Genomic DNA, 13,971 nt, shown 5'->3' with positions numbered 1-13,971 from the left:
CAGTCGCCAGCATGTTTCACTGTGGCAATGGTGTTTCTTTGGGTATGCAGGCACACAGTATGTTTTAATTTGGGCCTTATCTCACCAGAGAATCCTTGCTCACATGTTTTCTGCACACTTGTTAAAATGTGTCTGCTAATGACTTCTTTCTTGTCTCTATCTGCTGTTCCTCCAGAGTTATCTGCTTCACTAATCACTTCACTCTTGTCTTGCCTCCCAGTGAAGGTTGCTCTTCAGGTATTGATAGCTTTGGAGGCCACTGCTCAGGATATGGCTCCACAAACTAACCCTGCTGCTTTAGATTTCTCCAAAAGTTTCTCTCTGGGTTCCTTGCTCTTAAATACTAACACTGTACATCCCCCTAAAGGCTCTTTGCTCGCTAACGTACCTCAGCGGCCTTCATAAAAAGTACTGACACACACTCAGTTGGACTCCTAATGAGAGTACAGAAATATTAACATGTAACACCCACTCTAAACTCGCTCCAATGGCTCTCCATCACTGTAAGATCTGAGCCTTTCTGACTCATCAGTGCAGCCACGGAAATGCTTCTCCCTATCTACAACCTCAACACGTTCCCTGCCTTCCACCTGGACTCCTTCACAGCAGAACAAAACTACACACAATGCAGACAACATGTATTTTAATTGAAGTTGTAAATGTGTTTATTTGTGGTTTTATGCCACTATTTCTAAGGATTTGTGGCACCTTCTGATTTTATCTAAAAATATATATGGTAATATAAGAATTTTATGATTCAGAAAAGTCTGTTGCTTGCACTGGATTTTGTTCAGTGGCATCAGAGTCAGGGGGCAAAAATACAACTTCAGCTCCATCGTGATCCGTCTTGAATACTGTTGGAGTTCACATCCTCCAAGAACACTGGATGAAATGTTTAGAAAAAGGCTGTGCCAAGTGTGTTGTGTGATGTCTAAAGTAACATTTTGCACATATTTGTACACAGCTAATTTTGATATTTTTGTTAGATTCCAATGATGTGTTTAAGTAAGAGAAACAAAAAAAGAGAAAAAAAAAGAGATCTTGCAAATGTATCTTTTTTTTTGTCCATAATCAGGCTTTACTCTTCTCTGGGCATCCAGGATGGCAGTATGTCTAAAGCCTCTCTGTAACAGTCCAGAACGAGTGCAGTGGCTCAAGGCGAAAGCTGCCAGGGTGCATTTAACAATTTAAGAAAAGAGGGATTTCAGCAAATCTGAACCAAAACTGCAAGTGCGCTGCACAGCCCAGAGTCTGGAATGAATTATTGATCACACAATTTTAAACAATGTGTTGCTGTGTATTAATAGAAAGTTGGGAATCTGTGGGTAGAAGTTCAAACAGAATCTGATTGTATCAGTTTTGAGCTGAGGTGCTCAAAACTGAACAGCCAGAAGACAAAAGAGGCCACAGGAGGGAAAAGATTATTCCGGGTATAAATGTTGCAAGGTTTGACCATCTTGGGAGTTTATGAGCTTTTTAATACATGAATTTCACAATATAAAATAGTTGAACAGAATTATATAATAATAATAGGTGAAGGCTGTAATTTAATAAATATTTTGACATCAAAGAAATGGACACAGTGAGCTATGCGATTTTGCATTTCCTGCTTTCTTTTCAGTTTAAAGGGGTGGTACTATTTTCTTTTCAGGCACATTGTACCATTTTGTAGAACAATCAAGTAGCTTTGTTACCTGCAGTTAAAATTATGCTGTTTATATAAAACATAACTTAAAAAAAATTCAGCCTCATTTAACTTGAAATTAGTTTTTGTCTCTTCAAGAAGCTCCTGCGTTTGGTGACACTTCAGCTTGTCATCACACTGCCTTCCCATGTTTATTTCCATTGGTAGAAATTCAGTCATTATTTTCAATTATTGATAAGTTTAAAAAGTTCAAATAATTTCAGTTTTTAATAATGTCGAAAATTATTTGGACGTACTTTTATCTCCACGTGTTTACTCAGTAAATAATCTTGTATTTTCTGTGATAAGGTGACATTAAATATAAAATTCTAGAGCAGGTTCAAAAAACAAACCATAGACCTTGGATTATTTTAGTAAGATATTATTGGTGCTGTGGTGTCTGGTGGCTGGATGCTAGAAAAGGACCCGAGAATCCAATCCCAATATAAGACCCCTGTAATCTTGTGGCGGCTATGCATTTAGCAAACTTTCAGAAAACAATCTTCAGGGGACATTTAAAGTCGAAGCAGAACAACCTCAGGAAGTTATTTGGAGAGAGTCTCCAGGAATATTTCTAAAAGAAAATAGTCGGTCAATAGTTCTGTTTTTCTTTGACCACTGGAGGTAGAAATTGGTGTCTGACAATGGAAGAAAAAAAATTGAATTGAAATAAAAAAATATTCAGTTTTCTCTTTACCTTTCTGAAAGTGTGTCCACATTGTTCAGCTTATTCTGAAGTGATGACGAATATGCATTAAAGTGACAATTAAACGATGGGGTTTAGAGGGACTTTTTTTTTTTTTTTGCCCTCCTTAATTTTTGATTTCGTCTTTATCACAAGTTTTTGTCATGATGTGCTCGGCCCAGCAAGAACACTGAAGAGCCAGCTGGCTTTTGTGATCCTTGCGAGGAAGCCCATTGCAGTGTCAGTTCCACACAAAGAAGGAGGGCGGAAATCTGCTTGAATCAAAGCCTGTGAGTCCGCATCGGTGTGACAGAAGAGCTGTAGTTCAACTTGAAGCACCAAATGTTCACAAAACAAAGAAAAGAAAATCATCTCGCTTTTATTTTTCCTCATTTTGAGCAGCAACATAACGAGCTGAAGTTGGTTTAAGATTCTTCCCCAGCTCTGCTACTTAATTGCCTGTAAGCGTCTGACGAAAATGAAAGCCGACACCTATAAGCACCTTGAAGAGATGCTGCAGAATGTAAATGAACCGCTACACAGGAGGAGACGTTCTCCAGCAGACTTGGCACTTGGTAAACATTTGATGAAAGCAAAAATACACATTATACATATTACTGTATGGAGTAATATCTATATGGAAAAGCTGAAGAGATCCACAGATCAAATGGAGCCAAAAAAGATGTTAAGATGAATCCTTTAAAAAAAATCTCTGTCCATATATCAATTCAGTGCAGTTGTGGTTATTACTTTCACTGACTTATAAAATCTAAATGAAACAGGCTGGATGTAAAATAATAATAATAATAATAATAACTTCTTCTAATGAAGAAATTATAAAACAAGAATAAATAGCCCAGTAGTTGGCTTGTTTTTAAATAAAGTAAAAAATAAAAATTGACAACAGTGGGATGATGAAGCTTTTCTCCCTGCCCTCCCTGATCCTGTGAGGAGGATGATGATGATGATGATGATGATGATGATGATAACAGTTAACAGCGCTGACTGAGCCGTGCGCACCCACAGTGCGCCGTCCAGCGGCAGACTGAGAGCCCATCCACTATAAAGCATCCAGTCGGGCGGCTTTGCTCTCCACATTCTCAGGATGAAGCGGCTGACGCATCGTGTCAGTACAGGCTGATGCATTTTCACATCCCCTCTTCTTTATTTATTGTATTATTATTTTAAATTATGGATAGCTTAAGTTTCCATTTGGAGCACCGATAACACGTGAGCGGAGAGTTTTTGGAGACCACAGACGCAGGAGGAGGAAGATGGGGATTTTTCGTCTCCACACCTGCGCGCTCTCAGTGCGGAGGTTACTCTAACGCAGGAGGAGACCCTGGAGACCTTTCTTATATATAAAAAAAGTGAGCCAATATTTCTCTGCACAAGCATGCAGAGCAACAGCAGCTCCGCCGGACCCCCCGCCGGGCTGAGTGAGTGCGGGGGTCAGGAGGAGGAGATATCCGAGCTGGTCAGCCCGACAGGAGCGGGCTCCAACCTGCCGATGTTTAACCTTTCACTCAATTGCTGGCTTCTCATCCTCTCCAAGGAGTCCTCCCTGGATCCGCATGGAGACAGCGCCAACCTGCCAGTAGGTTTTATTCAAAAGGCTGTAACTGTGTGCAGAGCAGAGCCTCTCAGTATTTGCATTAATAAAAGGTTGTTGGCTGCAGTTCAGATGCAGAGACGGTACTTTATGTGTGTGACCAACAGGTGCGAGTCGTCATTGCTCTGGTCTACCTGGTGGTGTGCGTCCTGGGACTGGTGGGGAACCTCCTGGCGCTCTTCCTGCTGCACTCCCGCCGCCGGGGCCACCACCACTCCGCCATCGACTGCTTCGTGATGAGCCTGACCATCACAGACCTCCAGTTCGTCCTGACCTTGCCCTTCTGGGCCGTGGACACGGTGCTGGACTTCCGCTGGCCCTTCGGCCGCGTCATGTGCAAGATCGTGAGCTCGGTCACCACCATGAACATGTACGCCAGCGTTTTCTTCCTCACGGCGATGAGCGTGACCCGGTACCACTCTCTGGTGACGTCCCTGAAGATGAGCAGCCCCAGGACCGCCACGGCCCGCGCCAAGTGGGTCAGCTCGGCCATTTGGGTGGTCTCCCTGGTGGCCACGCTGCCCCACGCCTTCTACTCCACCACCGTGCAGGTTGGCGCAATTGCACTAAATGCGTGGCCGATTCCTGTGGCCGATTTTCTTTGGGCAATTTAGATTTTTTATTAAGAAATATAATTTAAAAAGCTGCCTGGATGCACTAAGAATTAAATAGTCTTAGGAATACAAATATTTGCAGTAAAAAAAAAAAAAAAAGTTCTGAACAGCAACCCAAAGTTACAAAACGGTCAGAGCCGGCCCAAGGTACAGGCAACTTCTCGGGCACCCAGGCCTCATGGGCCCCCCGAAGCCCCCCCCCCCCCCAACCCATCATCGATTGAATTATAACACAGACAATAGTTCCAGAATTTTAACATCAGCTTAACAATGACAATGCTGCTAAACTAAATTTAACAGTTTTAGCATAGATTCAGTTTTTTTTTCCAGTTTTAACATTTAAATTTTTGACATGTATAAGGAGTTAGCAAGTTTATTTTTGTAAATGTCCAAAGAATAATCTTCATGGTTTGATTTACCATGCCAACAATCAGAAGCCACAAGTTTAATATTTGTGTTTCAGCTCCGTTTGTTCTCATCCCAGCAAATAATAATTAATTATTAGTGTTTTGTTTTAAGCACAGCCAGTTGAACTTGGGGCCTACTCTCCCAGATTTCACTGAATCTGCTTCGAATCACTGTTAGCAGCGCCTATGTTTTTAGGCAGCAGGAGGAAGGGAACCTAAATAATATAATAAGGCCCCATAAAGCTTGGGTCAACCCTGCAAGCCTTAAATCATAAACTTTCAATAACGTCTGCAGGTTTTGGTGGAGAATGTATCGGTAACAGAAAAAGGAAACTGCAAAAAAGAACCACAGCACATCCCAGTAAGTCCTTTGCACACTTGCAGAAGTGCACCATATGTTTACAAAATCAATTCAAAAACAGGGTGAGACTTTAAATTATCTGGACATCAATAATGACAAAGCCAAAACCTCACCCCTTACCTGACCCTTGACCCTGAGCATGTTGGAGACAACTCCACCAAACATGTTTCTCACCTTTCCCCAAAAAGAATGGCTGTGTTTTAAGACAGGCAAAGCACATATATATATATATATATTTTTTTTCAATGTGGATAAGGCCTAAAAACCTCAAAGTCGATGCATTATTTAGATTTGATGGCATTTGATTAAATTTTTTAAAAAATCTTGTCGATTCAATTCAATTACGAACTGCTTATTAATTTTTAACTGAAGGAAGAAGCAGTTCATTCAATTAAAATGTGTGAGTCAATTAAGCCACAACTAAAAGCTTAAAATACTTTTGTTTGACCTCAATATGTTTTTTTCCTTCGTAACTTTCATGGATAGGGCGCTGAACTGTTCCTCGTCTTTGGAAGACACTTTCATTGAGAGAAAAAAGTTCAGATTTTAAGCTAAGTGTTCGATTTTTAAGTTGTTCACTCGTTTATTGCGACGATACAAGAGCCTCAAGCATCTTGTATCGTCTTGTGATGATTTCCCTATTATGGGTAATCATTACTTGTTTATTGTGGGTCCTGAGGAAATGTCACACTGTGTGTATGACAGAGAGACCTGCACATAAACAAGACAACGATTAAATGATCACAGAGCTGACATTTTAAACAATCTGTGGTGTCTTGGCAAATGGCACGGTTAACACGGCTGGCATTTCCAGCAGCACAAATTCAACAACTCATAGGAACGAATAAATCCAATATTTCCTGATTCAGCATGTTCCCTGGCAGACAGAATTGGACTCTTCGAATGATAACAGAAAACTAAATGTATGAAAGCAAAGTTATCAGCAGAAGTTTAACTACCTGATGCTGCAGCCTAAAAGAAAAGCCAACCTGCTGCAGTATACGCCAGAGGTTCCTGTGCAGAAGCTTCTGACCTGGTCGTGGTTTTGTATCCACAGATTGGAAACATCAGTCGATCCAAGATCAGATTTTTAGTCACCAGTGGATTTCTTACTGTATTTATAATCTTAACCTTTAATCCTGAATTGACGAGCGTCTTCTCGTTCTGTTGTGCTCCCAGGTGTCTGCAGATGACGAGCTCTGCTTAGTTCGGTTTTCAGACTCTGACTCAGGTCACTGGGATCCCCAGGTTTTGCTTGGGCTCTATCAAACACAGAAGGTCCTTCTAGGATTTGTAGTTCCCCTTATCATCATTTCCGTGTGCTACCTCCTCCTGCTGAGGTTCATCCTCAGCCGGCGCATTGTGGGCAGCTCGGTCGGCCACGGCACGGACAAGTCGGAGCACGAGAGAGGACGCCATCGCAAGCGCTCCAAAGTTACTCGTTCCGTCACCATCGTGGTCCTGTCCTTCTTCGTCTGCTGGCTGCCGAACCAGGCTCTCACCCTGTGGGGGGTGCTCATCAAGTTCGACCTTGTGCCCTTCAGCAAGGCCTTCTACAACGCCCAGGCTTATGCCTTTCCGCTGACTGTGTGTCTCGCCCATGCCAACAGCTGTCTCAACCCGGTGCTCTACTGCCTGATCCGGAGAGAGTACAGGGCCGGACTGAAGGAGCTCCTTCTGAGAGTGTCTCATAACGTCCGCAACGTTCTGTCTCTGGCTCTGAGAGGAAGGAGAGTGGAGGAGGCGCCTCCCGGCACGGCTGTGGTGCACAAAGACATCAATATGTGATTTATTTTGTTGCTCAGACGATTGGGAAAGCTGTGATTACTTTTTTTAAAATTAAAAATGGGGATATCTGAACAACAAACAAAAACTAATTTGTCAATAAGCCTTCGGGGTTGACTTAGTGTATTTCGTTAACTTTGGAGACAGCCAGGCTCTTTGTTTTTCCCCACTCTCATTTCATCCTCTTCTGTTGGTGCTTGACATTTCAAATCGGTCTCATCGCAGCTTGTGAAACAATAACTGGTTTAATATTTAAGTTGGATGATTCAAGCTAAAAGTAGGTTTAGCGAGAGGGAAACAATCTGGTCTCAATTAAGAAAGAAGTGCCTAGCTAATGTATTTAAAGCTAATTGTCATTACCAATCTTTTTCTTTTTGCAAGCTGGCAACAAGTTATGCTTCCATACAAACATCAATGCAGCATGTTGCAGACACACAAACGGACAAACGCTTAATGGGACATTTAAACATTGCGTTTGTCACCACTATTAACTTCTGTCCAAAGCGGATTTTTTAGAAAAAAAAAAAAAAAAAAAAACACAGGATATGTTCAGACAAAAAATTAGGCCAAGAAATTGGCCTAATAAAAACATTGGATTTTTTATTTACTATCAGGGACAGAATTGAACAAAGATCCATGGGCAACAGTTTTGCTTGAAGTCAAATGGACAGAAAACCAACTTTCCTGATGTTTTCTTTTCTAACTGTTATTATTTTTGACTAAATTCACGTCCATTTCACCCCTATTTAATAGACCCACTCCACCACTCTCTTGTGCGGTCAACCAACAACTCCTGCTCGGCTGCCAATCTGTGTTTCACACTGCCATTCACAACCGTCGTCGTCGGCTCTGTTGTATCGATGTGAATAGTTTGGTGAATTCACGTGTGTCCTGTGGCATTAAATAAAGCGATCGGACAAAAGAGTTCACGGACGTTTCGACAAAGTTAATCTCCCCCTGCAGCCACAACAGCCTCACAGCGACAAGCTAAATGAGTCACGGGCACAAAAGCCGTTCCACATTTTGCCCTTTTGCAACCTTTAAAATTTCAACACGGATAACCTTCTTGCGGCCACACTGCAGACGAGTAAAGCTCCTGACGTGGCACAGCTTCTGTGACAACTCCACCATTGTGTGCCAATCTGGAGATGATTACGTCTCCACTACAAATCAGTGGCGTCTCCAAGGAAATGTCCAGAATTACTTTAAGACACAAAACAATAAAAAGTGAAACGTTAAAGTACAAATCTGATTAAAATTACAATCTGATCCGGAAACATACAGGTGTGTGCATAAACGATATCGATCTCTCGCGTACCAAGTAATTTGGCTGTCACCTACAAAGAGCAATTTTAATAGCAAGGGACGAAAAAGCACTTGAAGGAGCTCTGTTGGGTAGTCACATCGGAGACGCACGCTCAGCCAGGATTGTTCAAGGTTTGAAACAAGCACAGGCTCAAGGTGCTTGTTTCTCAAGAGGATGCGGCCAAATGGGATGAGCATGAATGATAAAATGGGTCAATGTCAGCCACACTTCTCCCAGCAGTGACAACAAGCAGGTGGAGCTGCTACTGAAGAAAAATGTATGTTTAAATACATCAACATATATATACCTATATATATGAACAAAACCTAATCTTTGGGTCAGCCTTGTGGAGCTCACATGGAGACTTTAAATGCAAGCAAAATCCAAAGGCGATGCGAAAACTGATTTCTACAGATGGAACATACTGAGCGTTTTGAGCAGAAGGAACAGGAAGACTCTTCAGAGGAGTCAAGGTGAAGCTTTCAAACAGGCAACTTTATCTGCACCGCATCACTCACACATATCAAAGCGATGAACAGAAAACTAAAGGAACAAAGAAAAAAGAAAACTCATTGAAGACAAAATATCGTTAAGCGTAAGAACGTAAGTGCGTTCTTACACTTGAAGTGCCCAAGGACACACATTAAGCATCCTGTGAAAAAAAAAAGAGAGTATATGATTTAAGGCATAAACAAAAGGCTAAGACAAAGCAGAAACACACATAAAACAATGAAATAACTTGAGAGTAATGTTTTTAGCTCCATTCTTCTATTCTTTTACAAACATGGAGGCGTAGCAGCTGTTAAAGGTCTGATTAAAATGGGATTTATTGGCCAGGACTATAGGGGCAGTGGTTGCACGCACCTGATTGACTTTTACATGTGCAAAGGAATAAAATAAAATAAAATAAAAATTCCCACTGTAAATGACTTTTCTGTCTCAAGCCGGAGGAGCAACAACCCCAACTCTACTGAAGACATATTGAGTAGATGTGAAAGGCCGCTCTGTGGCACTCGGACGAAAAATTTGAAGGACCTTGTCTAATTGTGATTAGAAGAGCAATCAAGCATGAGCTTCAGCATGCAAGAGGAATATTTAAACAAGCATTAGACAGCGTGTTCGAAGCTATTTGAGTTTGAAAGAATTATTTTCACCCTGAACGACTTTAAAAGTCCTCAATAAATTCAAACTTGCATCTTGTATTAAGATTTAGGGATTCTGTTTGTAGAAATTTCAGTCAGCCTTGAAATAAAAACACATCAGATAAATAACCTGAAGAGCAAAATTAGCATGAGATCCATATCACTTATAGATATATGTAAAGCTTTAATTTTGTTAATATGTGCAACTCAAAGAATACTTTGGTTCCAAGAGCAGAAAGGCAAAGTCATGGATCTTGCAGGTGAACTCCGAACTTTGGCTAATTTTCTGCAGGAAAACAACAGGAGCATCTCATGAAAGGAATACTGAGACCATTTAAAGTTGGGTTAACAAGCCCCAGAGGTGAGATAAGATCAGAAAAAGCTTGCATAACCCACACAAAACAAGCCAAGATCATCAAAGACCTTTAAAAAGACAAAAAAATGACATGAACAAACAAAAAAAAGAGCCATTTACTGCAAACAGACATGAAAGGACATAAAACAACACAAAAGACAAAAAGACATCAATGAGTCACACAGCAAGAAAAATGAAGATAAACAAAGGGAGGCACCGAGGGACACAAAACAACCACCAGGGGACCTAAAGTGCTACGAGGCAACACACACTCACACACACAAAAATTAATAAATAAAACGGGGAGCACAAACAGATGCAAAATAGCTACAAAGAGACTGAAAACACATTACCGTTGTTTAAAATCGACGTGGATCTCCTCGGGTTCAGGGAGGACGAGGCGTCTCATGATCCAGAGCTCAGAGACATATTTTAATAATATGGATCGGGAGTCGACGCTTGACAGGGATTTCTCACTTCAAATGGTGACTATTTTGTGCAAATCTTTGTCAGAGCTTCTTCAGCTTTTCAGGAGCTTTCAGCATCATTTCACAGGATTCATCATTACCTGGCGCAGGTTCTCTCACCGGGAGCTCAGGCTCTCATGTCTTCACCAAGGCGAAGGTTTTACCTTCCAAGGAACGAGGAAATAAAAAACTGTGAAAATTATGCACATGTGAAACATCGCTTCCAGAGTTTAAGTAAAGTAAAAAAAATATATATATATTTGTAACAGCAATCCAATTATATATAACAATCCTGGCGACACCAAAATATATCTGTTAAATATTATTTTTACTTAAACAACCCTGGATGTTTGATAAATATTCACAACTGCACTGAGCTACAGAAGCCTTTTCATTCAAACCAGCAGCTCTTTCTAATGGGTCAGAGGTATATAGGCAGACAGGTCAAGAAGAGCAACAATCAGAGACGCAATCAAAAGGTTCATCTCAACTTTGGAGGAGATGCAGAGATCTAGAGCTCAGGTGGGAGAATCCGTTAAAGGGGAATTGTTTAGCTGGCTGCGCGTGCTGCAAATCTACCTTGATGGAAGAAAGAAAGACATGAAAAAAAAAAGTTCTGTTTGCCATAACTCATACAAAAACACAACTCCTGGTCATTATGAAATATGATGGCAGCAGCGTCATATTCCCAGCAGTGGGAATCATTTTTGTCAGCATGTGGCAGCTGGTCAGAGAAGTAAGGAGCCAAATGGAGGCTGTGAAAGGCAAAGGTTCACCTTCCAGCAGGACAACAGGTCTGAGCACACAACCAGATCAGCAACGCAACGTCTGGGATTAAATTATAGCTGCAATAACTTGATCCAAATGGAAAAACTTGTGCCAACACTTTGCTTATCTAGACGACCACCAGATAAGCAAAGTTGACCGAGATACAGTTGCAACTGCACCGACCACAGGTAAATAAAAATGCCTATAAAATACATTGAAGTTCAAGAGCCAGAGATACTTTTTTTTCCCAAGGTTTCCACATTTTTCAAAACCTGTTCTTGTTTAGCTTGGCTGCACCAGAAAAGTTTCTTGAACATAAATAAAACAGGAGCTCAGGCGTGGATGTGAATCTCAATGCGCTCGTTTGCAGCTACATTGTGACTCAGTAATGTTACAGAAATAAAAGGCTACTGTCAGCGTCCTGCTAAGAGCGTCTGAAAAGTTATTAAAACAGCTGCTGTTGGTGCAGATAGACGCTCCAGACAAGCAAACAAAAGCTCATCCGATCTAAATTGACGGCTGCAGCTTGTAATTTCTGGCAGCTCACAGCTAAAAGTTGAAGTAGCAGGAAGCATTAGCAGCTGCTTATGAGTTGATTACAGCAGATTGTCTTCTACGCTGATGACACTCGTCTTTCTGCGTTCCGGTTCTCAGGCGGAGCTCTTCTTTCGGAGAAGCAAATAATCTCATGCGGCTCATACCGAGTGTCTGAACTTTCCTTCCAATCTTATTACAATTCCCCCAGCAGTTCATTCGGTTTGATGTTAAAGCAGAAACATAATTCGGAGAATCCGGCGCTGCTGTTGCTTCCATCTGACAAGAAAGCTGATTAATTTCTTTTGATTTTGAGACTTTGAGGTTCGGTTTGCTGGTTTATCCTCGACTCAGCAGACAGATGCTGTTTAATTCCACTCGCTGGGTATCCAGATAAGAAGAAGTGTTGTAAATTTGGATGGAGAAATTATCAGAGGATTCGCTGACAAAAAAAAAAACAGGCCGCTTTGAAGATGGAGTGATTTTGTTTCCCAGGTTGGATGTTAATTTTAGGCAGAGCATTTTTAGAATCAGTTTTTTTTTAGACGGTATTTATTTTTCCGTGTTTTTCCTCCTTTCTCCTCATTTGACAGCAACTCTAACCCCTACACTCCTCATGTTCTCGCATGCTGAATGGGGGGAATGATCTGTAAATCGTCTTGCTTGCTTTGGCTCCGGCTCTGCTCGCCTCGCTGTGACAGCCATGTGAAGAGTCTTTCGGCATCTGAGCTTGTTGTGACCTCGCCAAATAAATCTGTATTTCTCACATTCCTCAAAAGCATCTCCAGTAATGACAGTAAAAACTGTTCACACAAAGCACACGCCACCACTCTCTGCCTCAGCAGGGTTCGCGCTAAATGTTTCATGAGCTGCGCTGCTGCTTTCTTTCTTCCACACAAAGTGCAGAGCAGGATTCAAGCTTTGTGCGAGACGAGAGGCAGAGATCTTTGATGAACTTTTAGCTTCTGTATTGTCCCGGCTCCAGATGGTCCGGAGAGAGAGAGAGAAGTTGCTTATTCTCTGAGCAGCAGACTGAATGAACTGAAGCCTCTTACAGCTTCACATTCAAATCTTCACACATTTGATGTTGATCTCCAGCTTTTTGCTTCTTTGAGTCGTCGGCTGTGACCTGGTGTCTTTTATTTTTGATATTTTAGAATGATATTTGATTTTTTTTTTCTCCATTGTGCCTTGTAAAGGTTCACGTTTTGTCACATCAGCAAAATACAAATTTTGTTACATTTTGTTGTATATAAGCACATCGTACAACATAATTGTAAAATGCAGAAAATGATACATGATTTTAAGTTTTTTTCTGAAATACATTTTTATAAAATGTGGTGGAATTTTCTTTTTTTTTTTTTTTCACCCAATCAGAATCAATATTTGATAGTCACATTTTTCCGGCAAATAAACCAAAACATTCGTTTCAGAATGTGCTGCAAAGTTTGGCAATCTAGACACCAACCTTTATTTATGATTTTTTTTTTGTAAACTTGCTCTGGTTTAAACTAATCTATTGCAGCTCTTGCTATACGTTCACAGTGATGAACGGCTGCCACAGATTTTAGGTTTTCTGCAAAAATTTACCAGGTTTTCTTCAAAAATTTCTTGACAGATACCCGATGCCCCCCACCGCTGTCTGTTCACGTTGGTTTTGGCCGTTCAGTTCGTCTTTGCTGTTTCTGGTAATTCATCAGATGACACCAAACTGCCTGCTTGTCTTCTCCCTCTCAAAAGGCGCCTGTGAGGAGAATAAAATGTGCACAGTTTGAAACATGACTACAATGCAAACATCAACGTTCTCTTTACGTCACCAACACGTCTCTCCGTACTGGTCGAGCTACGAAAACTGTAAAAATGACAAATCGTCTTTTCAAAGTTTTTGTTTACGCTAACACTGTGGTGATCAGGCTTTTTTGGTTTTTTTTTTTTTTTTTTTTTTTTTTACCAAGAATTGGAAGCACTTCTTTTACAAAAGTTTTATACATAAGCTATATATATTTTTAAAACAAATGTTTGTGCTCAACAATAGACTCAAAAATACAAATCTAATTAAAATCAGCAAAATAGTGGAATTGTAAATCTGTAAGTCATTATAGGAACAAAACAGAAAGGTCTTGAGACAGTCCCACAGTTTCTACATTTTTCTTATTTGAGAAGTAAGACATCCTTTTGAGAAAAAAGCAAATCGGTGTTTGTGTTTCTAGTTGCTCCAAAATTAAGATGAATGCAAAAAACCTTGTGAATG

The 13,971-nt window shown here is 40.8% G+C and overlaps 1 protein-coding gene across 1 annotated transcript; it reads left to right on the top strand.

The window, feature by feature from the left end:
- The first annotated feature begins 3,439 nt into the window (after positions 1–3,439).
- On the top strand, positions 3,440–8,072 carry LOC129362362 (relaxin-3 receptor 1-like). Its single transcript, XM_055033861.1, has 3 exons — positions 3,440–3,966; positions 4,089–4,532; positions 6,543–8,072. The coding sequence occupies exons 1-3, from the start codon at positions 3,766–3,768 to the stop codon at positions 7,149–7,151; spliced, it is 1,254 nt and encodes a 417-aa protein (XP_054889836.1). The 5' UTR covers positions 3,440–3,765; the 3' UTR covers positions 7,152–8,072.
- The last annotated feature ends 5,899 nt before the right edge of the window (positions 8,073–13,971 follow it).

This window comes from Poeciliopsis prolifica, unplaced genomic scaffold (assembly GCF_027474105.1).
Source record: "Poeciliopsis prolifica strain line A6 unplaced genomic scaffold, Auburn_PproV2 SCAFFOLD008, whole genome shotgun sequence".
NCBI classification, from domain to species: domain Eukaryota; kingdom Metazoa; phylum Chordata; class Actinopteri; order Cyprinodontiformes; family Poeciliidae; genus Poeciliopsis; species Poeciliopsis prolifica.
The sequence above is the reverse complement of the archived record's forward strand: the minus strand, read 5'-3'. Positions and strand labels throughout refer to the sequence as shown.

Excerpts from the sequence above, each read along its gene's own strand:
- LOC129362362 (XM_055033861.1), top strand. The coding sequence starts at position 3,766 with ATGCAGAGCAACAGCAGCTCCGCCGGACCCCCCGCCGGGCTGAGTGAG. Across the intron at positions 3,967-4,088 it reads GAGACAGCGCCAACCTGCCA|GTGCGAGTCGTCATTGCTCT; the intron begins GTAGGTTTTATT and ends TGTGACCAACAG. Across the intron at positions 4,533-6,542 it reads TCTACTCCACCACCGTGCAG|GTGTCTGCAGATGACGAGCT; the intron begins GTTGGCGCAATT and ends TTGTGCTCCCAG.